The 23193-nt window shown below is 44.5% G+C and overlaps 4 protein-coding genes across 8 annotated transcripts in view; 2 read left to right on the forward strand and 2 right to left on the reverse strand.

The window, feature by feature from the left end:
* The window catches only part of LOC106750455, an 18557-nt gene extending 6902 nt beyond the window's left edge, over positions 1 to 11655 (reverse strand). For all 3 annotated transcript variants that reach the window (XM_014630823.1, XM_014630824.1, XM_014630822.1), the window contains exon 1: positions 11466 to 11655. The gene's annotated coding sequence lies outside the window, so the exon portion shown is untranslated. The remainder of the gene's footprint in view (positions 1 to 11465) is intronic.
* Positions 11656 to 14109: 2454 nt separating this feature from the next.
* On the forward strand, positions 14110 to 17573 carry LOC106750465 (arginine/serine-rich coiled-coil protein 2). Of its 2 annotated transcripts, none has more exons than XM_014630835.1 (5): positions 14110 to 14277; positions 14699 to 14779; positions 15916 to 16043; positions 16218 to 16902; positions 17007 to 17573. In XM_014630835.1, exons 1-5 carry the CDS (start codon positions 14215 to 14217, stop codon positions 17304 to 17306), a joined length of 1257 nt encoding a protein of 418 aa, XP_014486321.1. In that variant the 5' UTR covers positions 14110 to 14214; the 3' UTR covers positions 17307 to 17573. The 2 variants fall into 2 exon arrangements, with proteins under 2 accessions (XP_014486321.1, XP_014486322.1); XM_014630836.1 differs by having other exon boundaries at positions 14717 to 14779.
* Positions 17574 to 18269: 696 nt separating this feature from the next.
* LOC106750419 (cyclin-dependent kinase 1-like) lies at positions 18270 to 21068 on the forward strand. 2 transcript variants are annotated; one of them, XM_014630748.1, is made up of 5 exons: positions 18270 to 18457; positions 18561 to 18647; positions 19105 to 19397; positions 19734 to 20053; positions 20138 to 21068. In XM_014630748.1, the coding sequence occupies exons 1-5, from the start codon at positions 18448 to 18450 to the stop codon at positions 20379 to 20381; spliced, it is 954 nt and encodes a 317-aa protein (XP_014486234.1). In that variant the 5' UTR covers positions 18270 to 18447; the 3' UTR covers positions 20382 to 21068. The 2 variants fall into 2 exon arrangements, with proteins under 2 accessions (XP_014486234.1, XP_014486235.1); XM_014630749.1 differs by having other exon boundaries at positions 18271 to 18398.
* A 759-nt stretch (positions 21069 to 21827) lies between these two features.
* LOC106750416 (histone-lysine N-methyltransferase SETMAR-like) lies at positions 21828 to 22877 on the reverse strand. The gene has a single exon (XM_014630744.1). It carries the CDS (start codon positions 22875 to 22877, stop codon positions 21828 to 21830), a length of 1050 nt encoding a protein of 349 aa, XP_014486230.1.
* Between the last annotated feature and the right edge of the window lie 316 nt (positions 22878 to 23193).

Genomic DNA, 23193 nt, shown 5'->3' on the forward strand with positions numbered 1-23193 from the left:
TATATATATATATATATATTATATTTTACGCGTCGGGAGAATTTGTGCCAAGGTGAGCGCGCGTGCACGATTACACGGATGCGCTCAAGCCGCGCGTATCAATCTATCCAATGCAGACGCGCGAATATTCGGGACATTCGAGGCGCGTGCGACCGACGTCGTGTCTACGTGTGCGCATGTCGTGCCGATCGATTTTTCGCCGAGCCTGTGAGCTATGATATATTAATTACGACGGCAACAAACTATCCCGTTAAATTGCAAACCACATCACGGCTCGATATAGATCGCGCCAAGTTGGAGAAACCCTTCACCCACGTGAAACGTTCCGGAACGAAAGTCGATCGTAGATGCACGACTCCGCACGACTGAGAAAGACAATGACGTTTCTTCTGTACTTTGGATCGTATGAAGATGAAAATTGATGACACATTTACTATTGATTCCACCGTTTTTCAGTGATAATACACTGATTTCATCATCCATTTTCGAGGGTTCGAGGACACCCTTTTTCTCGATCTTATATCTTGAAAAATAAACATTTGAAAGACCAGCGGGGACCTTTCCTTCTTTATCCTGCCGATCTCTCAATCTTTTCTCGTTCCATCTTCAATATTTTTCTTTTCCTTATATTCGTATCGCGACTGTGCAGTGAGAGAGGCTGCAGATACGGGAGCGCGAATGATCGTACGGTCGCATCGTAAGCGCGATTTATCTCCGTACCCCTTTGTCATTCCGGATTGATTACGTCGCCGTCGTAATTGTCGTCGTTACGTATAAGCAGCGGCACACTTGATAGTTACATAGCTCACGACCATCGTCGTCGGAGTTCCTCCAGCGCGCGCCTCTCCTCCTACGCCGACTCGTAATTAAATGTCCGCCTCTACCTTCCACCGGCATCTCCCGTCTCGCAAGTTTCGCGCGGTCAGCAACCACGAGGAATAAGTGGGAAGTGACAATTCTCACACTGAGGAGACTGCGTTAGGACACTGGTCGGATGAAATGTGTCCTCCTCTCACATCGAGAATCGACGAGAAATCCGCCGTATAAATCCAATCTCGTGATTTGTTATTTTTCGGGATGTCGCGTATATCGACGGGGATTCGGTAAACACGAGCGTTTCGTATATTAGAATGTATTTTCGGACATGACCGAAGCGTCGTTTCGTTACCCTTTCGTTTGATTTCTTTTCTTTTACTATGCTTGCGGTGTAATTTTCAAAAGCATGTGTGCGAGGAAAAAAATTAGCGCCAAATCAAGACTCATATTCTCATGTTCGAGATTCAAATGTTCATATTCTCACATTCAAGATTCATATTCTCATGTTCAATTCATATTTTTATATTCAAGGTTCGTGTTCTCATATATAAGCAAGAATATATAATCTTATATAAAGATAAAACTTGCTTACACGTGAAGAAATTCTACAAGACATCCCACCGAAAACACATTTTTGTCATTCAAGAATAATTTTTATGAGTCGAGAGGAGAAAATATTGAACAGAAAGAACGATACCGTTCGAGCGAGAAATTATATTCGCTCCTAACAACACGCGACGAATGTCTTAATGAGCGAGCGGCGATATTTCCCGCTCAATCCTGTGAATTAGGAACGCAATTGATTGCAATTACGACGTGGCATTGCCGCGCTCTTATCTGGACATCGGTTCGCCGGTCCTGGAATGACTGCGAAACGGCGGACTGGAGCGTGCGGTGCATGTACTGGAACGGCAGTCCCTAACTGGGTTAACGACAAAGTTACGGAAGCCACGGGTGTTTTTGCACGCTTAAAGAGGCGACTGTCGTGCTTACCGCTCGTAAGCGTGATTCCTGCAAACGCTTCAAAATTCCGCGGCCAGCTGCGTGCAAAAGCACGTCATTAAGTTAAATCGAAACTACAGTACTACCAACGTCCGCCAAAGGTATCGGGTTTCCTTCCGAAAGATTCGCGTCTGTTTGTTAACGTCTACAGCGTATCTGATCTCGCCGCACATCTCGCGACGCACGATTACGTAAATTCCATTTAGTTCCGCTTCCACGCCGCGACGTTTATTTCATCTCCCGAGCTGCGGCTCGCGAGAGAGGCGATCGGCCGACGAAGAAGCTGCACGCGTGGAAATCGAAATTGCGTGATGCGATTTCCGCACTCTCGAAATATCTCGGGATAAAATTTCACTCGAAAAGTGAAGTAACAGCCGAATTACTTGGATTCGAGTGATTCTTATAGGATGAATATTTCCAATCGAAATTGAAGAGTTAATCCGTCTCACTGTCATGGGAACAAATTCGCTCGAATCGATTGAAACGAAGTCAGAATCTACTCTAGGTTTAAGCGAAGCATCCTCTCTTGCGATTTCGAGCGGCGGTATTTTCACTATCGCCTCGAGCGAAAACACTGTCACTTTTCACTTGTTTTGAGTGCGATTACACTTGGGAAAATTTAGAGAGTACGCGTGCATTATGCCAGCTGGCTATAAATAGGCGTGTGTGAACGACGCTTTTTAACTAGGCGAGATTCATCTAATTTAACTTCATTGAACGGCGCTCCAATGGACGGAAGTCACAGTCTACATTAAGCGCAATAATAAAATACGTCTGATAATATCTCCCGTCCTAATTTCGCCGATGCTTCACCCGTACGCGGAATACTCTATGTGTATGTGTGTGAGCAACTCGAACTTTCAAAATCATCAGCAGCATTGGTGTAGAGAGCGATAGATCGATCATTGAGTATTTGTATATTTTCTAATCGTAATTCTTTTATCAATAAATCAATCGATTTGAAAAAATCCGTGCTTCCGTTCTCATTGGCTCTATCCATCCTTTTATCGATTTAATATCAAAGAGCCTTTTTCTCTCATGTAACTTTTACCTTCCATATTTTTTTATTTGTTAAATATACATATATATGTATCGAAAATATGTACCTTTGGTTTTCGAGCGTTTCGATATTCGAGAAGAAGAAAAATTTTCTGCAGGCGATCGCTTGTATCTGTCGCTACATCGACATTCAATGGGTCTTAAAACACCATATGCAAATGTGGCACGCCACGGTTTCAAACGAGCGGCGTTTTTTCTTTCTTCTTTCTTTATATCTCGATGTCCTCCACAAGACTACCACGTTGCGTCACCGGCAACAAGTCTCCGATTACGTCAATATCCAGCTTCGTATCGCCGAGTCACGAATATCTCCTCAGGATTATCGCGACTGGCACATCAGAGGCGAAATCAAAATAATCAATGTGACGTTTGTCACATATGTATCGCCATGCTCCTCTCATTATTTCCCTTCCATCTGGTTCCATAATTTGTACATACACCGAGAAAAAGATTTTCCAGAGATACTAAATCTAAAGAAATCTTTTTCTCGGTGCACACAACAGAATATTTATGAAAATACGTTCGACGTTAATCTGTCGGTAAAATAATAATAATCGACACGTGTATTTCTTATTGTTCCGCGAATCAGACGCGGATAGACATAAAGTAGGCAGACGCGTCTCCAATGACGCATCAACTGTCGCGAACCGAAGACTACTTCGCTTTGATAAGAAGCGGAAGATTCTCCAACCGGCGAAGACGACCACTCCAGCCTCTTTTTCGGGGAGGGCTATTATCCGTCCTTGTAAGTATCCGGATATTCGCACAATCGTGCCTCATTTTTTTGATTCCGATAACGGTACGCTTCGTTCGTCGCCGTACACCGCGCGTGAAAAAGAAAATCGCGGAAGGGAGTCGCCCGGTAGGTAGGCACGAATAAACCTCCCCTTTAATACCGCTGAGAGCCGATTAAATCTTTCCTCAAAAGCGTGCAGTACGCTCGTGTGCATGAGAGATTGTGCATGCCTCGATCCTCTAAATTTAGCCTGTTTTATTACGTTCACGGCTGAATCGCGCACACGTGCCGTGAAACTGAATGAAACGCGGCGGACCGGCGCGCGATGCGTTTTGCAATTAACGGTTCGGCCCTCGTCAAGAAATTCGATACGTCACAAATATCGATTAACGTCGAGTGGAAATCGGTTGTTCGAAGAACATAATACCTAATGAATACTATCCACCAGGGAGTGACGCGGTAATTGTGTTAATAACTTTCCACCTTTTTAATTACATCGCAGGTGTGTCAAATTATCACGGATACCGCAGAGGGTCACAGTGGTGCCCGCATGAAACGAAATGAGAAAATCGATCACGTTGACCTTCGTTATTCGCGATAAGGGACTGCTGCCGAGAGCGGTTTCTCTCAAGGCAATCGGTCAGGACGAGCACTTCCTCTGCGCTGCCACGTGTTCTTTCGTCGCACGTATCCTCGTCCGAGCCGATCGCCGATATCGCACGGTATTATTCTCGGGACGTCGCGCGACGACACACACGTTCGCGTCGCGATTATCGTTATTACGTAGGAACGTCAGCGCGCACGACCTTTCGCGGCCGACGTGCGTTCGGCAAAATTGGGTTAATGAAATTACGCGCGGGAGAAAGAAGCTGTTAGCCACCGGAGCGTAGAAGCGTGAGCTCATCGCGAGCTCGCGCACAGCCGACTGTGACCCCACGGAATTTCGTGCTGAAGGGAAATCACTTCGTTCAGCGAGTTGCGGTGCCGACACGTTGATGATCCGACCTGGCTGGGTGGGTGGTAATCACGGGGTATTACGGTGATTAAGCCGGCAACGCGGCGATTTTTACTTCTTCATTAGCTCCACGGCCGTCTCGGTGGGTGCGCACTTCCGCCCGTCCGACGAAGGGCACCCGACGCTTTTCGACGCGGAAGACCGCGCATCGGACCTTCGTCTTTCTCTCCGCGAGTCGATAACGGGGAAACGTGAGGTATTTAACGGCCAGAATGTGTGTTTGCGCCGGTGTGTACACAGGAAACGCGTCGGTGTGACGGACACCTTCGGCGGGAGAGAGGCTAAGCGCGTGGACTTCTCGGGGAAAGAGATAAAAGGCGTCGGGATATAATTCGATATCCGCGATTTATACGTACGAATGGGATCGATAACTTCGTGACACACTTGACGAGGAAGACTTTAAAGGGAGAATGAAGGAGAGTGTTATAGCGGGAACTTTTCCCCTGTTTCTTCCCTTTCGGAAAGGTTGATGTTTGAAATTATCGAAATTATTATTCTTGTTCTCTCGCGTTTTCGCTAATTGGCTCTGCGGCTTGCCTCGTGTCGTCGCGCGAATTCTGCCGGCTCATCAGTTTGCGTGTTAAAGAAGATTAAAATGAAGACATTAAAGAAGATGATGCGAGAGATAAAAACTGAAAAAAGGAAAAAGTGGATGTTTTTAGACTGATGAAGAATTTTAATACGACGTCTATTTAATTGAACGAAATTGAATTGGAATTTTGTCCGTGTAATAACGACTAACTAAATAGCAGGCGTGTCTGTTTCAATAGAAAGAAAAAAAAAAATAGAAAGAAATATGAAGGGAATGAGCTCCGGGACGATGGCGAGTTTTCTCGCTTTGCGTCGTTAGAGAAACATCACCCGCGCGTCCTTGGGAAACGTCATTAATGCCGTCATACGCATCGAGAGCCGCGGTCGTAAGTTTGATAACCAGAATGCAGATCAGCCTGCCCGTGCGCTTCAAGGTTGTTTCTATACCGGGCGATGACGCGAGGTCGCTCTCCGTAACCTTTCCTCTCCATTGAATCCGCCGTTTTTCAAAAGAAAAGAACAAGCCCGTCGGTGGTCCCGCTCTCCGGAGGAACTCGCGTACGTACGGAGGAGGAAATCGCGTGTACACGCCGGCCGTACGCTACGCGAGTAGAACAGAAAAGGAAAAGAGATAAAAGCGCCTCCGCACACCGGCCGGTATGCGACCACGCGCCTACGGTAAAAGAGAGGACGGTTTACACAGCCGCGAATACACGCGGTACTATTTTTATCCGGAATCGTAATCATCGCGCAACTGATTTACGCGCGCGATTTCCGCACCGCGCGAACGGTAGACGTGCGCTACGCGCGCGCGTGTATACGCGCACGCAAAACCGCGTGCGGCACACACCGGCCGGAAAAAAGTCGAGTCCCGCGACCCTTCGCGACGAATCAGCGATTCAATTGAGAGGCAGCGGTGCGACGCGCGAGCCTGCACAGATTTCACGATCGATGAGAATTACTCATTCAAGCCCGTTGCACGTTCAAGCCGAGCACCTAATTCCGCCCCATCAACCCTCCCCCTTCCTCTCCCTCCCCACCACCTCGCTCACGGGACTGCTGCACCCCTCGGACGGCGGGCTCCCGGCAGGAGGAATTACTTCCCGGGAGAACTTGCTTCCCGAGCACGCTCTATAGAAATATACGCTGCGCGCTGAATAATTGTCCGATTTTACGGCGTGATTCCGCTCTCGCGTGATCCAATGGGCTCGCGCGAGACCGTTTGAGCGGACCTCCGGTTGAGAGAGACCTCGTGAAGGACTCCGCGTACGAACGATTTTACGTTGCGTTCATTCAACTGAATTAAGAAGCCAGGAAGTGCGTTGTATCACAAGTATGCCGCGAATTACCGCGAGTTGTAGAACGAGGAAGGCTCAGATCGCGGCGATATACCCGCCGCCGCTGCTACATCCCGGTCTTACGGTTGAACCTTTAAAGCAGGATCGGTCGGTGACAATACTGGTGGAAAGGTAATGATACGACAGGAAGAAGCTCGACAAATCTATTTGCTAAATGTTTATAAATATAATTCATGACACACGGCTTTGACAGTGTAGCAAGAGAATATCAATCGAACTTACATAATGTATAAGTAAGTTATGAAGAAATTAATCGCTTCTCACGCTTTGACGGTTTCACGCTTATAACGCTTTTACCTGGGGCTGCCTAGATCAGGTATATGTTTGTGAATATATGCACCGATATGCGCGATACAAACGCATGTTACTAAAGAAATGATCGTGACGTCGGGTTTTCCCCGAATTTTCCCGTATTTCCCGCATATTTACGTATCGATGATAAAAGTAAGTCTTTACCGTTCTATAGGCATCGAAGGCACGAGTTATCTTTAAGAGAATCAAAGTAGCCAAATTTCGACGCGGAAACACGGTGCTTGAAAGCCCCGGGTAACCCAACGCAAGAGTGCGAGCGCGTTTGCTCCCGGCAATCGATCGCACGGAGTTTTCAGGAGAAACGAAGAATCCCCGAACTACCGGTCGGAAACTTTCGCCGGGATTTCTCGCGAAATTGTTTATAATTACGCGGAACAATACGACGACTTCTTCTGTCTATCGTGCGCTCTTATGTGAATTCGCGCACGACGACCAGTACCGTATCGTCGGCACGATTGAAAGTTCCGTCGCGAAATAAGTGGAAGAAACTTTCGCGAAGCCACGCAAGAGAGACGACCGGTAGACGCGCCGGTACTTTTCCAATAACCGATTTCGTTCGTTCCGCGAAGTTTCGCGGGACAATGGCAGTGCCATCGCCGCAAGACGGGGCCACTGTCGATATTGTGATCTTCAGTGTGCAATAACGTCCTCTCCGGAATTCCGCATGAAAATAGCGAATTCGCCCAGCGATCCAAATACTTTCGGTATACACCGAACACACATACTTTCAGCGTCGGGGAAATTGATGCGTTCGTGGTGTCTCTCGACGCAAAATTTAGAAAAAAAAAACAAACAAAATATAATACATGTAATTATATGATCAAGACAGATGTTATCATATCTTTCACATCGATAACGACCAGTCTGTCCTGCTCTGCGCGTCATGTTTTTGTCTTATTAAACTCTCGATACTCTCGATTACCGACAATTCGTGGAAGCACAACTGCTTGATTTAATCGCCGCTAGTTGATTGATAGTTCAATCTTGATCTATTATTGTCACGACACTTGGCCGCTATACCGTTATAAATAGCGATCGGTGGAAAAAAGTTGTTGGTTTAAGCGCGGCCTAAAAGTGCGGGGTTTGATTCCGCCTAGTCACTCAGTTTTTCAGTCCGATCGTGCATGTATATACGGTGTCAATAACGTACAATCGATGCCACGCCGCATGCTGTTTATTTTCTCCGGAGGTAAAACGTACAGGATGCCCAGAGCATGTATTTACCGCGGATAACGGAACCGCGGCGATGTCGGATCACGAGCGCGAGAAGGAAAAAGAGAGAGGAGAGGAAACGGAGGAAGATTGAGAGGGAGAGAGAAAGAGTGAGCGACGTGAGTCGAGAGATGGAAGGAACGACCGATAGAAAGAACGAGCTTCGAGAAAACGAGAAACTTGTGTAGCAAGATCGCGCAAGATATTCGTGGGCGATTTCACAGTGGAAAATATAATCTCCACGCGTATATCAACGGGAAAAATCAATATGTAAAATATTTCGACGGGAGAACGAGACGCGTCTGTCAATTGCGAGATGCATTTACTTCGCATCTAGAATAAATATAGCAAGTCTTTACTAAGCGGTAAAATATAAAACGCATAATTTCTCAGAAGGCATTCCGCTGTCGAAAATCGTAACAACGCTTAAATCCCCCGAAATTGCAGCACCCGGTAGTGTTAGTAACGCATTTTGCCAGAAATTGCGTTACAATTTAACGCTCAGACCGGTATTCATAGTCAAATTTTATGTTTAAGATCGTATTAAGTTCGTCTTAAGACGCTGAACGGGTTCGTGCCCGTGACAAATTCGCGGGCCTCTCTTTGACGCGCGAATTCTCTGGACAATCGTCCGGGAAGGGTCTGGGGAAATTTGTAACGCATGTTCGCAAAGTTTACGCACTTCTAAATCGCGGTAAGCGCGCCGTTCAGCCGGTGCAACCGCCCTACGGGCGAGAGCGCTTAGGTCGCCGGGCGAACGCTCGCGTTACGCGCGGAGTGACACGAGAGCGTTACTCTTGCCCGCTGGCATAATGGCACGGTGTACGTACACGTGCGTATGTATTAGAGCGGGAAGATCCCGCCGTGATAAGGTGGCGGTGTGGAAGTCCTACGAACTGGTTCGCGACAGTGCGCGCCTCACCGGCCGGCTCGATCGTTTTCTGGCAGTGACGATATACTCGAATCGATCCAGCTTCCTTGTCCGTGCTCTCGATATCTCACATTATTCCCCCGTGCAAATTGCGAACGTTCGTGAAAGGGAGGGAGGAAGAGGACGAGAATAAATACTGCGCGCGAATTTCCACAGGTACATCGCGGCTGGAAATTGATGATCTTCTGGGGAAAACGAAAAGAGCAGAAAGAGGAAGAATTTATCTGTTTGCTGCACGACATAAGCGTGAGAGAAATTTGCTTTGTCCCTCCGGATTATTTATCTACGTGCGCCTAACTCCCGCAATTATTCTCAAGGAAAATGCTTGGGATCCCTGAAACGCTCCTCCGCGGGCGGCTCTCTCGCCGATGGAACCGGATGGTACGCGGCCGCCGGTCGATACCAAACTCGAGCGTAATTCATCCTCCTATCGCATGTTTAGCGCCGAGATGCACGCTTCCCTCGTCGTTTCGCCTCGGAAGCGACCAACATTCATGCTATAGCGCTTCGTTCCGGCATAAGCCTACGTCTATAAGATCGACGAGGAGGAAGGAAGGTTCTTCTTCACATTTTCTCCGCGATATCACGCATATGTGTGCCGTAAATTCGTGTCGTGAGTGATGCGCTTATTGTCTTCGCGAGAGAAAGAGAGAGAGAGAGAGAGGCGCGCGCGATTCCCCCCTGAGAAGTCGCTTCGCAGGAGAGGATTCTCACCCGGCGCTCGCGGAAACGATTAGCGCGAGCGTATAGTGGTGCAACGGCGGCATCATCCATCGCGGGTCACGAAAGGCGAGTGACCACCACCGCCATCGCCACCACTAGCAGCGCACCGGGTAGAAAGAAACCGCCAGATGATCGCACCGGGGCGCGTTCTCACACGTCGAGCTTTCCGCGCACACACTCGTGACGCTTTTTGCCGACAGGTCGTTCGTGTTGCGTCCGTTCCGCCGTCGAATGCGGTGAGCTCGCGCGCCGCTCTCTCTCTCTCTCTCTCTCTCGATCGATCGAGATTTCCGCGGAGATCCGAGCGGGAGCATCGCTCACGCTGGTTTCGTTAAAATTAAAGGCGCCGACGACGCGTTGCTACGCTCGCACATCACGTATCACTACCTCCAACCGTTTCGTGTCGTCACCGTCACGCGTAACGTTAAATATCTCCGCGCCACGAGCGTCGATTAAGCGGACATCGCGATCGCGCTGCGAGCTGGTGTGTTACGCAGTTACGCGCCTTCGACGATACAATCTCGCCTCGATACGCCGAGAGACCGACGACGACACAAGCAACGAACGTATGCGAGCACGTACGAGAACACGAAGCTGGGAAACGCCGGTCTGAGGGATGCACTTCCGCAATATCGGTGTACAATATCGGACGTTCCGATCGGCCGAAGGCGCTCGTCGGGGCGAGAACACCTCGAGCTTAATTATCGTTCGAGGATTCGGGAAATCGTCGGTCGAAACTGCCGGAGGATGTCGCCCGTTTGAAACAATTGGCGCTGATTTCACCAACGGGGGAAACAGGTCACGTAGATTCGAGTGGAACGAGAGAGAATCAGCGGCACGACACTCCGGCGGCGGCGGGACGGGAGTTGCTTCGCCGGGTTGCTTCGATCGCGTTATCAGAGAGCTGCATTTGAGAATACTGCTACCTACTACCGCCTCTCTCTCTCTCTCTCTCTCTTTCTTCCCTCGGGAGAGCGAAACTTGCCTCGCTATCTAGTTTGCTCGAAAATGAAGCTGTGAACGGCTCCATTGACGGGTACGTTGACCTCTCTGGGATTCTGTGCTTCCACCTGCGGTGGAATCGAGCGTTTTCCGGACGATCGATGGTTTTCAGCGCGTGTACGTGCGTGTAATACGAAGAAAATAATATAAAATACAACAAGAACGAAATCACGCAACGTGATTTTTTCTCTTTCTTTCTCTCTCTTTCTCACTCTCTCGACGGTGTTTCGGCGAATCGGCAAAATTTCCTCAAATTTTCCATCACGATCGGGGAAAACGGGATTAGCGCCAGTTAGCGTTATCCTACGAATCGCGATTACACCGATCATTCAATTGCGATCGACCGTTCGCTTTCATTTTCTAGATCACAGCAGTACCCACGCCGCACGCAGGGAAGGGGAGATGAGTTTAATCGGGATTAATGGTAACCTACATAGCGCGAGACGAGCCCTCGGGACCAGTTGCACTTCGATCGCACCTCGCTCGACCGATTCTTCCCGGAGGGAAGAAACCCCCTCCCGGAGGGAGAAAGAGAGAAAAGGAGAGAGAGATCGTGCTCCCCGGGCGCTGACCGTCCGTCGTTGTCGCGTATATGCGGGCACGGAAAACGACGACGACGACGACGATGGGATCGGACGTAACGCTAACCCACATTGTGCACCCCCTCTCCCCCCGAGGTCATCGAGGTGCAAGCAACCCGGGAGGCGGTCGCGCCGCGCGATCGCATCCCTCGCGAATCCTCCGCGCGAGATCGCACGATTTACTTACCTGGTCGGGAGCAACCTGGGCGATCTGCGTGGGTGCGTTTTAATTCGCTTCGGAAAACAGACAACGATCGAGTAGTCCGGGAAGAAAGCGATATCACAGTAAATAATCACGAGGCTGTGTAGCGCAACTAGCTAAACGCGCGGCCACGGTACGCTACACGACGACGACGACGGCAACACTCCAGCACCAAGTCCGGCGAGCGACTGTTGCGTCCCGGTGGTTCGCCCCGTGCCACGGCGCGGCGCAGCTCCGCGCGCGGCGTCGATGCCGAGAACGTTCCCCGTGTGTACGTACAGTTACTCCCGTTAATATTCGGAGATAGCGCGGCATTCTGCGTTCCCGCTGCCTTCGCGAATCCGATCGAAACGATCTATCGATTCTCTCACACGTGTTTTATGTGTGTGTGTGTGTGTGTCGCGTTGAGGCACTTCTTGTCTGTCCTAATCCGCACGGCCCCTTCGATTCCCCTCTAATTAATCAGAATACTCGACCTGAAAATGAAACTTCGAGCGACGAGAAATAGCTTTCATGAGACACTACTGATATCGGGCTGATCGTGTTATTCCTTTTTGTCGATGGGTTTTGCAAGTAGCAAACGACAAATGATGAAAAACTGGCGTAGTTTAGATAAAATTATAGCGCAGACGGTTGAAATAAGAGGATCTTATCGTGTTTCTCAAGTAGCTCTTTAGGATGTAAAGTAACGACTCGAGAAGTGGAAGGTGGAAGTGCCGTAATGCACACGAGTGTTTATAGAAATAACTGTACGTACGCACGTGTACGTACGTGTGCACTCCGTCCCCAGGTTTGCGCACTTTTCTCGCTCGTGCCCGTGACGCTCCTCCTCCTCTCTCTCTCTCTCTCTCTCTTTCTTTCGCAGGAACTTCTTTCCTCGATGCTTCGCGCGAATCGTTACGACGCTCCCGGGCCCGAGAGAACCGCTGAAATCCCCCTTGCACATCGGTCCCCCGATTATATTCACATCCCCGATGCGTTCGGTCAAGTATATAGCTCTTCTCGATGATGTATAACTCGACGATATATAAACGTGCGATCTCTTGATTGTATCGACCGAGCGTCCTGGTTTCCACAGACAAAGATGTTCTAACTTGCGATACAATCGGTCCAAGGTAGATCGTGTTGACACTAATTAACCGCCACTTGATCGATTCTCCGTTTCATCCGTTAAATCGTAACGTTTTGAGTAACGACGGGCAATCTTACCTTATTCACTTAACTTATCGCGATTCATACCGGCTAATTTTGATTTAAAATCGCGCTAAAAAAATGTATATTAAATTTATAAATTTAACATATTGTCCAGACGGTCCACACGAGCTTTTGTGCGAATTTTACACAAGATGAATATATGGAAAAGTAATACGAATATTATGCCAATAATTAAAATTAACACAAAATAAATACCCATAATATTAAGCGTTAATGAAACTGAAGTATAAAATGCATTACTTTAATATTTACACATATTGAATATCAATTCAAAATAATAAAATAACCAACACAATATGTTATAATATAAACACAGATTAATATACGGCTATATTGACAATTTAATGATTGAACAAGAGCCGACTTAAACACAAATGTTTTTTAAAATGTGCAGAAACGTTGGAAAAATAGCCGCTTGGAGTATGTGAGAAAAAAGCAACAAATAATAATATATGAGAGAGACTGTAATTTAACGCTAATGATATGTTTCGAGCGAGAGGAAGTCAGAAGTGTCGCGTGTTTACACCTCGCAGATCTCTCGTTAACAATTTTCTCACTCACATCGTCTCATGCGTTGGCCGACACACATCCATCCACCTGTTCCTTTCGTTAATCTTCCACTTCCATTCGATGAGAAATTACAATTGCATTATAATGGTGAGAAAATACCAACGAGACGAGAAAGTGCAGAGACACGTGCGTCGTAGTCTCTCAACGTTATACAGAAAAAAATCCGTTATTTTTATACCGTCGATCGCACGTGCGCGCGCGGAGAGAGAACGCTCGTTAACCCCTTCGGTATACTCACGTTCACACGATGGTAATCCGATACGTGCGAATATACTCGCAGCCGTCAGGAAAATCAGCTGTGTCAGGACGAATCGACGGGAATACTTTATGTTAAGTTAATTTCCGACTCTCCTCTTCTCAAAATCATCAAAAACGGTCCGCAAACTTTTCGATTTTCTTATATATTTTAAAAGAAAGGAAAGTCTGAACTAGAATATACGAGATACGCAACTAACGAGAAGAGAAAGATAAAACAAGGAGCAGTTCCAAATTCCTTTGAAAACTTACCATAAGTAATATATAAGGAAACTTGTTAAAAATGGAACAACGTATATTCCTGGTAGAAAAGAAAGAGAGAACCCAGTTGTAAACATAAATCTAAAAATAAACAGTTGCAGCTTCTGTGGGGATAACTGTATTATTCTTCCTGTTAAATATTAAAAATGAAATGGGTTCGTTCCAAGGTGTCGAAGAAGAGAGAGAGAGAGAGAGAGAATAGATCATGCGCAAGAAGAGAGAGATACAAGAAGCGGTAGTCGAAAGAACGGACGGTACGTAGATACAGCCTGTTCGAGCTTCACTTGGCCGTGCTCGGCCAATAGCGAGCGTGCGCGTGCGCGCACGAATCAAGCGAATTAAGATCGACGCGCCGCGCAGCAGCGCTGACGATATCCTCGTTTCTGTTCGATAGTTCGTGTTAGTTGATCAGTTCGGCTGTTCGTACGCCGCTATGGATTCTTTGGCGAATTACGCCAGCGACGGCGACAACAGTAACAATTCGGACGATGCGAAGGTGAGCAGCTCGCGGAGAAACGAGCGAAATGCGTTCTCAACAGCCCGGATCTCGCTCGTCGTTGCTCAAGACGCTTTGCGATAGCAACGTATACCGCTTCAACATGGCCCCTTTCTATGCGCATTCATTCGATAAATATTATTTCCCGGTACGCGCGGATTCCCAATACCGGAGTACCGCGTATCGTTTGTTCGGAAGAAATATTTTTCCTCGAGATCGTGCGTACAAGATGCGGTGAATTTTCCTCGCGTTATTTGTGGGCTGCATAATGTATAGAAACAAAACAGGAATATATATATGTATATATATATATAAAATGTATGATCCCATGTCTATCGTTGTGACTAGCGATAGATAGGATTCGTACTTCTTTGATATCTCATATCTTTCTTGTCTGTGTTCTCTCTCTCTTTCTCTCAAGACACCTATTCAAGAGCAGGAAGAGACAAATAGGAGGGCCAGCGATGCCAACTACGACCCGGTACAAATGGACATGAGTGAGGTATAGTAAAAGCACACACCATGATCCTTACTTAGCGTTAAGTACGAAACATTCGGACAAAGCCTAAGAAGATACCGCTGTGACTTTATGGGTGCTGTATATACATGCAAAGTCTTAGGCCTGATACGTAAAGAGGCTAATATCTGGTTTTACAAGGTCATGTCAATAAAATGATGATCAATTAAAGTTATCTGTGACAAGCAAGTGTGGTCTGTGAGGAGCAGAAGCACCATTCCTAGCGTTGACAATATTTCTGATCCGATTGTCACATGGCACACGGTTGAATTCATTCGTGAATTAATAGCTGGGTAAAAGAATTAGCCTCTAGTAACTTGCAGTTGAGACATGAATAAGACAAGACCTTGAAACCTTACCGAACGCAGGATATAATCAGGCTGTAATCATTGACATAATTAAAATTTAAATAATAAGTAAATGGGAATAGTGCCATTTCGTGAGACAATATTAACACGTAGCTCTGTTGGTAATACATGATACAATATCTACGCATCTCGGCAAGGTCTATGCTGTGTGAGGGTCTTTCAAGACTACCCCCAAGTCCTATTCAGAAGACATAGGTGAGTAGAGGAAGCTGACAGAAGGTAACACTAACAAAACATCACCATCAAAAAGAAACCACAAGTACAAAAATATAGTCGGGTGATACTAACTGCGGAAGCAGATTGATGTGAAGGGCCCTCATATTCCTCTCTCTTTCTTGCAACACACAGTTGTCTCGTACGTTGGTTCCATTTGCCTACTGGTAATTAACATACAAACATGTATACATGATTTATAGATAGAATCTAGCAACACGTGAAGATTTGCGTGTCACCGAACTTTTGTATCAAGTACAACCAAGGATGCGAGAAAACGAATTTCCGATTCTGTAGAGAGAAATTACTTTGTGTTACCTCTTAATGTCCTATGTTAGAGCGTTCTTTGTAAACTTGTGAATTATGAGTTCTTCTGGCATACGGTATTATTATTTACTCTCGGAAAGATCCAACTTTGCGTGTATTGAACTTCTGTATATCTCGAAATAGCTTTTGCGCTAGGAAATTAAGAGCTATTTCTATATTTAGTGAAATACACAAGGGAGTCATATTGAAGTTGATGATTTTTCTCTTCTCTAGGAGAGCAACAACAACAATTCCTCCAGGGAATCCAGTAGCGAACGTGTGAACAGCCCCCTGGTGACACAGTCTACCTTTAGTTCGAGAACGGAATCGTCTCGGTCCTTATCTTCTCCGTCAGACCAGAGGTAGGCTGGTTTGCTAATATAATACAGGTGCTAGCGATATTTCGATATATCTGTGTGCGTGATAGAAAAAAGAAATGATAGTGGTTTGTTCTATTAAAATTATCCACCTGTTATATACATAATAATAATACGCATCTGTGTGGTATACCCCTGCAGAACGTAATCGTTTTACAGGCGAACCGAGAATCTTGAGAATCATACGAGCTCGAAAGACGATCATAAGCGAGGGGAGCGGAGCGAACGCAGTAGCAGTAGCCGTCACGTGTCCGACAAAGGAGGTCGCCGCTCTTCGTACGACGACCGGAAGCAGCGTGACAGCAGTCACAGGGATAGCAGGGATTCGAAGAGAAATAGGGACGACGATAGGAAGTCGCGAGACGAAGACAAGTCGCGAAAGTCGGTCGGCTCGTCCAAGGATGAGAAGAGCGACGACCGGGGGGAGAGGAGCGACAAGGATCATCATTACAGGGACGACAGGAGGGATCGAAATCGCGAGAGGGATCGGCGTAGGGACCGCGACAGGGAGAGGGATCGGCGACATTCCAGGGATGACCGGTCGAAGGATCGACACCGAGACGAGCGTTCGAGTTATCACAAGGAGAAGGATCGCGCGCGGTCGAGGTCGCGATCGAGGGATCGCGCGCCACTGCCGTTCAGGACGATGAGCTACCGGGAGGAGAAGGGACGGAACAAGTTGGCGCAGCTGGAGAAATTGGGGATAGAGTTGAAGCCACCCGAGGGTGACTCCGTAACGCCCGGCGTGCAAACCGAGCAGAATTATTACAATCCGTTGGCGACGGCGACGCAGGGCAAGTACGCGGAGCAGATACAGAAGAGGAAGCTGCTGTGGGCGAACAAGGTGACACGCAATGAGTATATAGCATCGTTACGATTGATATTGTCCGCGAGTAGCTAACGCTGTTTGCATCTGCAACTTCATTGCTGTCTTTTTCTTCTTTACAGTCGAAACCAGACGACGGTAACAGCTCGTCGACCGCAGCTTCCACTGCCAATACATGGATGGGCACGACCTTCACTCATGATCAAGATGGGAAGGTAACCGCGAAATTCAAACGTTTGATGGGCATCAAGGGCGATCTGCCAAGTGTTCCGGTAGTAGGGGCTAAACCGGATATTCTGAAGAAACAGGAGGAGATGTTTAACAATATGGAACAACAGTATGAAGTTGCGCGTGCCACCACTCATACTCAACGTGGTGTTGGGTTAGGTTATGCTACTGGTGGCTATCAATTTCCACGATGAACACACTGAAACACCTCCTCCTCTTCTTCCCGACATCCACCCATTTAATACCGATAGACAAATGTATGAAATGTAGTTGCGTTCAACATCAGCGATCTGGTAGATTTGATTACTTTCACTGGGTAACGAGAGATTTAATTAATAAGCCTTTCATTTGAATCGCCCCCTGAGTCGATAGTGAATTATAGCTGGTTCAGTTTTCAAAGTTCACCACGAAGTTCTGTATTTTTGTTCTAAGCACTGGAAATAAATTTATTAAGATTATCTAGAAAGAGAGTTCGTATATGTGTATACACACACGCCTCACTTATTCGTCTGTCGTTTATAGCGTGTCTCCTTCAGAAATCTTGATTTTGTTTCTTTTAATTTCGTTATAATCCGTGTTTTTATCAATGATTTACTTGGTTATTATCAATTTACGTGTGTTGTGCATGAAAGATTTTCGCTGCTAAATTTTGCCAAGAATATAATTGAATATAATATACGGACAAATATATTTTGCATATTCCGTTTCAAAACGATTTGAACTACTTGAGAAATAAAAAGTACGTCCGGCTCCATGGCACTATTCCCATTTACTTATCATTTAAATTTTAATTATGATTAAAATGATTAATGATTACAGCCTGATTATATCCTGCATTCGGTAAAGTTTCAAGGTCTTGTCTTATTCATGTCTCAACTGCAAGTTACCAGAGGCTAATTCTTATACCTAGCTTTTAATTCACGAATGAATTCAACCGTGTGCCATGTGACAATCGGTTAGTCATATCACGACCTCGGTTTCTTATTAAGTATAGTGGCGACTCGTAGCGGAAGTTCTGGAACTAAATTACAGAAATAACGGGTCTAATAATTCCATAAACCTGTTACATTAATAAGATATTCATTACAGAAATAACGGGTTTTCGGAATTATTAGACCCGTTATTTCTGTAATTTAGTTCTAGAACCCTCCGTTAAGAGTCGCCACTTGATAGCTGTCAGATCACTTATTGCGCATGATCGTCAATTCATAGGTTCGCTTCGTCATAATTTTGGTGTGTTCCGAAATATGAGAAACAAAACTGTTGCAACCTTTCTGTGACCGAGTGTACGTTCAATGGATATCACTCGCAAGTTACATATACGAATAGTTACGAATGACTCGAGGTTCGAGTCTCCGTTTTATTTTCTTCTAGAATATACAAACCTAAAGCAATAATCTGATTGGCCCTTCAGTTTTAACTTACATCTCTTACATTTATAATTGCAGCAATTTGTATACAAAGCCCTTACCGGGTAACCTCTCTGTCATTACGTACAATGGAAGATTTCATAAAAATCGAGAAAATCGGAGAAGGTGAGCACATGGGGGGATCCGTGATAATTCTGTTGCTAATCGCCAGTGTTTTACCGTGTGTAAAATTAAGCTATGTTTATTGACTTTTCATCAACAGTGATTTAATTGTCGAATAGCACAACAATAGAGTATCTGATATAGTTAAAGTTTAAGAAATGAATAAAGGACATGTACTTTACATTCTTATCATACATCAAGTTCTTTCACACTGTATATATTGTGCTTTTGTATGTTTGTGTTGTGTATTTGTGATAAAATAAAGAAATATTCTTATTAAATGGACATTAGGTTTGTCTCATCTATACTTGAAGAATAATTATACTTGGTTACATTTATACACAAATCTTATGAATAGATGATTTGATCAATAATATGAAATATATAATATATATAAATCAATAATATAAAATTTAATAATATAAAGTATATAATACATATAAATCTCAATGTACTTTAGGTACATATGGAGTGGTATATAAAGGAAAACACAAAAAGACCGGAGAAATTGTGGCTATGAAGAAAATTCGTCTAGAAGGTGACGATGAAGGGATACCATCAACCGCTATCAGAGAGATTTCATTACTTAAGGAATTGAATCATCCGAACATTGTGAATTTAATGGATGTCTTAATGGAAGAATCAAAATTGTATCTTATATTTGAGTATTTAACTATGGATCTGAAGAAATACATGGATAGTTTAGGCAACAAGCTAATGGACCCACAACTGATCAAGTCATATGTATTTCAGGTTTGTATATACGAAAAAGAGATTTTAAAACAATCCTTATTTCAGTGATGTTGCACTCGTCTTGTTATGCCTGTTAACATTATTGGTCCGTTTTTTTTTTTTACAGAACTAGCTCTATTAATTCAAGAAATTTACGCACACTGAAGCATGAAAATCTCACCCGTATATTTCAGATGTTTCAATGTGTATGTAAATTCCTTGAATTGGTGCAGTCAGTTCAGCCATAAAGAACGGGCCATATATTGTGACGCATATATAAATATTACGATATCATTAATATGAAATTTGTAAAAATTGGTAATATAGTAATATCGTTACAAGAGCCTATTGTTTTAGATCATACGTGCCATATTGTTTTGCCACAAGCGCAGGATATTACATCGCGACTTAAAGCCGCAGAATTTGCTGATTGGCAGAAAAGGGGTTATTAAAGTGGCGGATTTTGGATTAGGAAGAGCATTTGGGATTCCAGTTAGAATATATACGCATGAAGTGGTGACGTTATGGTATAGAGCACCTGAGATTCTTCTTGGTGCTACTAGATATTCCTGTGCAATCGATATGTGGAGTATTGGATGTATTTTTGCAGAGATGACTACTAAAAAACCATTGTTCCAGGGAGACAGTGAGATAGATCAGCTCTTTAGAATATTCCGGTAAAAGAAATTTTCATAAAGTGATCATTATCGAGAGCTATTGTCACCCTTGAGGAAGCGAATAACGACAGTGATATTTTGCAGAATACTGAGAACACCAACAGAAGAGATTTGGCCAGGAGTCACACAGCTGTCGGATTATAAAGCAACGTTTCCGAATTGGATGACAAATAATTTGGAGTTGCATGTTAAGCATTTGGATGCGTGTGGTCTAGATTTGTTACAGTCGATGCTTAAATATGATCCTGTGTACAGAATATCCGCACGAGCAGCATTGCAGCATCCTTATTTCAATGATATAGATATGTGTGAAATACCGGCGGCGTAACACGACACAAAAGCCATCTGGAAGAGACCAGAATTTGTTCGATATATTTTCATTGTCCAGAGAGAATTTGCTCTATGGAGAATTTTAAGCTCATATTCTGAACTTTTTTGTTAATAAAAGTGCCTTAAATGTAGCTCCTCAATCAATTAGATAGTTTCTAAGTCCACTTTTAAAGGCATTTTTATCAATAAAAATTCAGAATCCAGGCCTTAATTGATAATGCCCGTTCCATACGTTACTCAGTATTTTATCGGTTCACTTTTCAGTGATTATAGTTAATGTTATGTGTCAAACTCGTGTTTGTACTTGCTTTTATATTTATATAGTTTGCTTCATTATATAATTTGACACATAATATCCCACATGTACCTTTCTATACAGAATGTATTCAAACTTCATCGACAAACTCACGGAATAGATTCTACATAAAAAAAAAATGAAAACGTCTTAATAAATACTTCTAACGTTTAGTTTCTAAAATAATAGCTGCCGCAATCTTAGTTGAAAAAAATTTTATTTTATTTATTAAATTATATTGTACAAATAAGTAACTAAACATATTCTTTTATAAAAAAGTATTAGCATTTTTAACCCGCTTATCGCGACCAATGGTTTTTTTTATTTATTTTTCAATATAGAATCTGTCCTGTAAGTTTGCCAGTAGAGTTCAGATATACCATATACACTGGTTTTGAATGAAAAGGGTTTAAAAGTCCTTTNCATAAATGCCTTGGTAGAAAATACATATACTTTCGGAAGAACTTGGCGTTACTTAATCATAAGAACTCGTACACGATGTACTTCACGATATTTTGTACTTCAAATAAATATTTTTTACTTTAGCAACAAAATCAGTTTTGAGAAATGCATATTTCGAATATATATAATTGATAAAAAAGATTTGCGCTTGCATAAAATTCAAATGTTACTGTGTGATTTTTGTATGATGCATCAATGATATATATTTCACAGAAAATTAAAGATCATAAGACGCACTATCCATTATTTACTATTACACTGGCTTTGAATTTGAATCTCATTGAACTGCGTGCAATTATAATTTCAACTAAATTAATCGAACTCCTTTGTAAATTCCATCATACTGTGTAAATTAAGAGACACGGTCTTATCTCGAGCAGAGTGCAGAATAAAAAACAATTACGTATCAGTCCGTTATGTACATTTGGGCTGCTATCTTTATCGCTCATTGGACATAAAACAAGGATAGAATGATGCAATAACACTGAGAATGCGCTTTCCAAACACAACCTTAGTTTCAATACTATTTAAGTATTTTCTCTTTTTGATGTAATTTGGAATGCAGCCGATGGTGTATTCAATGGCAGCATCCGGCAGAAGATAATACATAAAAGAGAGAAAATAAATACAAGGGTTGTTTGACAAGTTTCACAAAACTGAAACTTATATTTTTGAGCAAAATCGATTCTATACTTCAATGTAGTCTCCCTTTAACTTTATGCATGTGGTCCATCTCTTTTCCAGCCCTTTTATTCCATCGGTAAAGTAAGTTTGGTCAAATCCTGCAAAATAGTCATTCACAGCAGCAGTCATTTCGTCGACAGTCGTGAATGTTTTCCCTGTCAGCCAATTCTTCATGTTCGAGAACAGAAAGAAGCTGCAGGGGGCTAGATCAGGTGAATACGGAGGATGAGGGAGCAATTCGTAGCCTAACTCGTGTAGTTTGGCCATGGCGATTGCAGACGTGGGGACTTGCACGTCGTCCTGGTGAAGAAGCACTCTTTCCTTTTCCAAATACGGTCGTTTTTTCGCGATTTCTTCGTCCAAACGTTCCAACAATGATGCGTAATACTCGCCAGTGATGGTTTTCTCTTTCTGAAGGTAATCGACGAGCAATACGCCATGGCTATCCCAAAAAACGGTCGTCATGACTTTTCCGGCCGAATGGGACGTCTTCGCCTTCTTCGGGACAGGTTTCTCCGCCAAGGTCCACCGTTTCGGCTGTTTCTTGCTCTCGGGTGTGTACCGGTGGATCCATATTTTGTCAACAGTCACGAATCGACGCAAGAAATCCGTAGTATCCCGCTGGAACCGGTCCAAACACTCCTTCGAAATGTTGTGTCGAATGCGTTTTTCGTCCAATGTCAGCAGACGCGGCACCCATCGCCCGGTAAGCTTCCTCATACCCAAATCTTCACTCAATATTTTCAACACACGTTCGGCGGATATGCCTACGGCACTTGCTATCTCTCTGACTTTCAGTCTCTGATCATCCAGCACGACTTGATGCACTTTGTCGATCATTGCATCATTCGTTGCGGTTTTTGGGCGACCCGAACGTTCATCATCGAACACGCTGGTACGGCCACGCTTAAATTGGGCGACCCAAACTTTAACCGTTGTAAACGAAGGAGCGGAGTCACCGTAAACGAAATCCAACTGGGCTTTGATTTCCTTCGAGGTCTCCCCTTTTAGATTCAAAAATTTAATCACGGAACGATACTCGATTTTGTCCATCGTTGAAAAATATACCGACATGCATACTACGACCGACTGTGAAAACAAAACTAAGCGTCGCAGTTCAGTTCTTTGATCTGGCTCAGGGTTAGGATTATGCGCCATCTATGTCGACTTTAGGTTGTTAAAAGAGAGTTTTTAAATAGAAAACCAGTCGCTAGTGACAAATTCACATGACAGTCTTGGAAGGAAGGATCCCGTTTGACCACGTTGCAATTGGCCACCACCAACCACAACCAGACGTGATCTGGTGATTTTCTAGTGTCGTCCAATCGATGTAGCCGATGGTCAACGGAGACCAAATCCCACCATAATC

This window comes from Dinoponera quadriceps, unplaced genomic scaffold, assembly GCF_001313825.1.
Source record: "Dinoponera quadriceps isolate SergipeBrazil2010 unplaced genomic scaffold, ASM131382v1 scaffold5784, whole genome shotgun sequence".
Taxonomy (NCBI): domain Eukaryota; kingdom Metazoa; phylum Arthropoda; class Insecta; order Hymenoptera; family Formicidae; genus Dinoponera; species Dinoponera quadriceps.

Bases quoted from the DNA above. Each gene is read 5' to 3' on its own strand.
- LOC106750419 (XM_014630748.1), top strand. The intron at 18,648-19,104 runs GTGAGCACATGG...AATGTACTTTAG, and splicing joins AATCGAGAAAATCGGAGAAG to GTACATATGGAGTGGTATAT. The intron at 20,054-20,137 runs GTAAAAGAAATT...GATATTTTGCAG, and splicing joins CAGCTCTTTAGAATATTCCG to AATACTGAGAACACCAACAG.
- LOC106750465 (XM_014630835.1), top strand. From the start codon at position 14,215: ATGGATTCTTTGGCGAATTACGCCAGCGACGGCGACAACAGTAACAAT. The intron at 14,278-14,698 runs GTGAGCAGCTCG...CTTTCTCTCAAG, and splicing joins ACAATTCGGACGATGCGAAG to ACACCTATTCAAGAGCAGGA. The intron at 14,780-15,915 runs GTATAGTAAAAG...TCTCTTCTCTAG, and splicing joins TACAAATGGACATGAGTGAG to GAGAGCAACAACAACAATTC.
- LOC106750416 (XM_014630744.1), bottom strand. From the start codon at position 22,877: ATGGACAAAATCGAGTATCGTTCCGTGATTAAATTTTTGAATCTAAAA.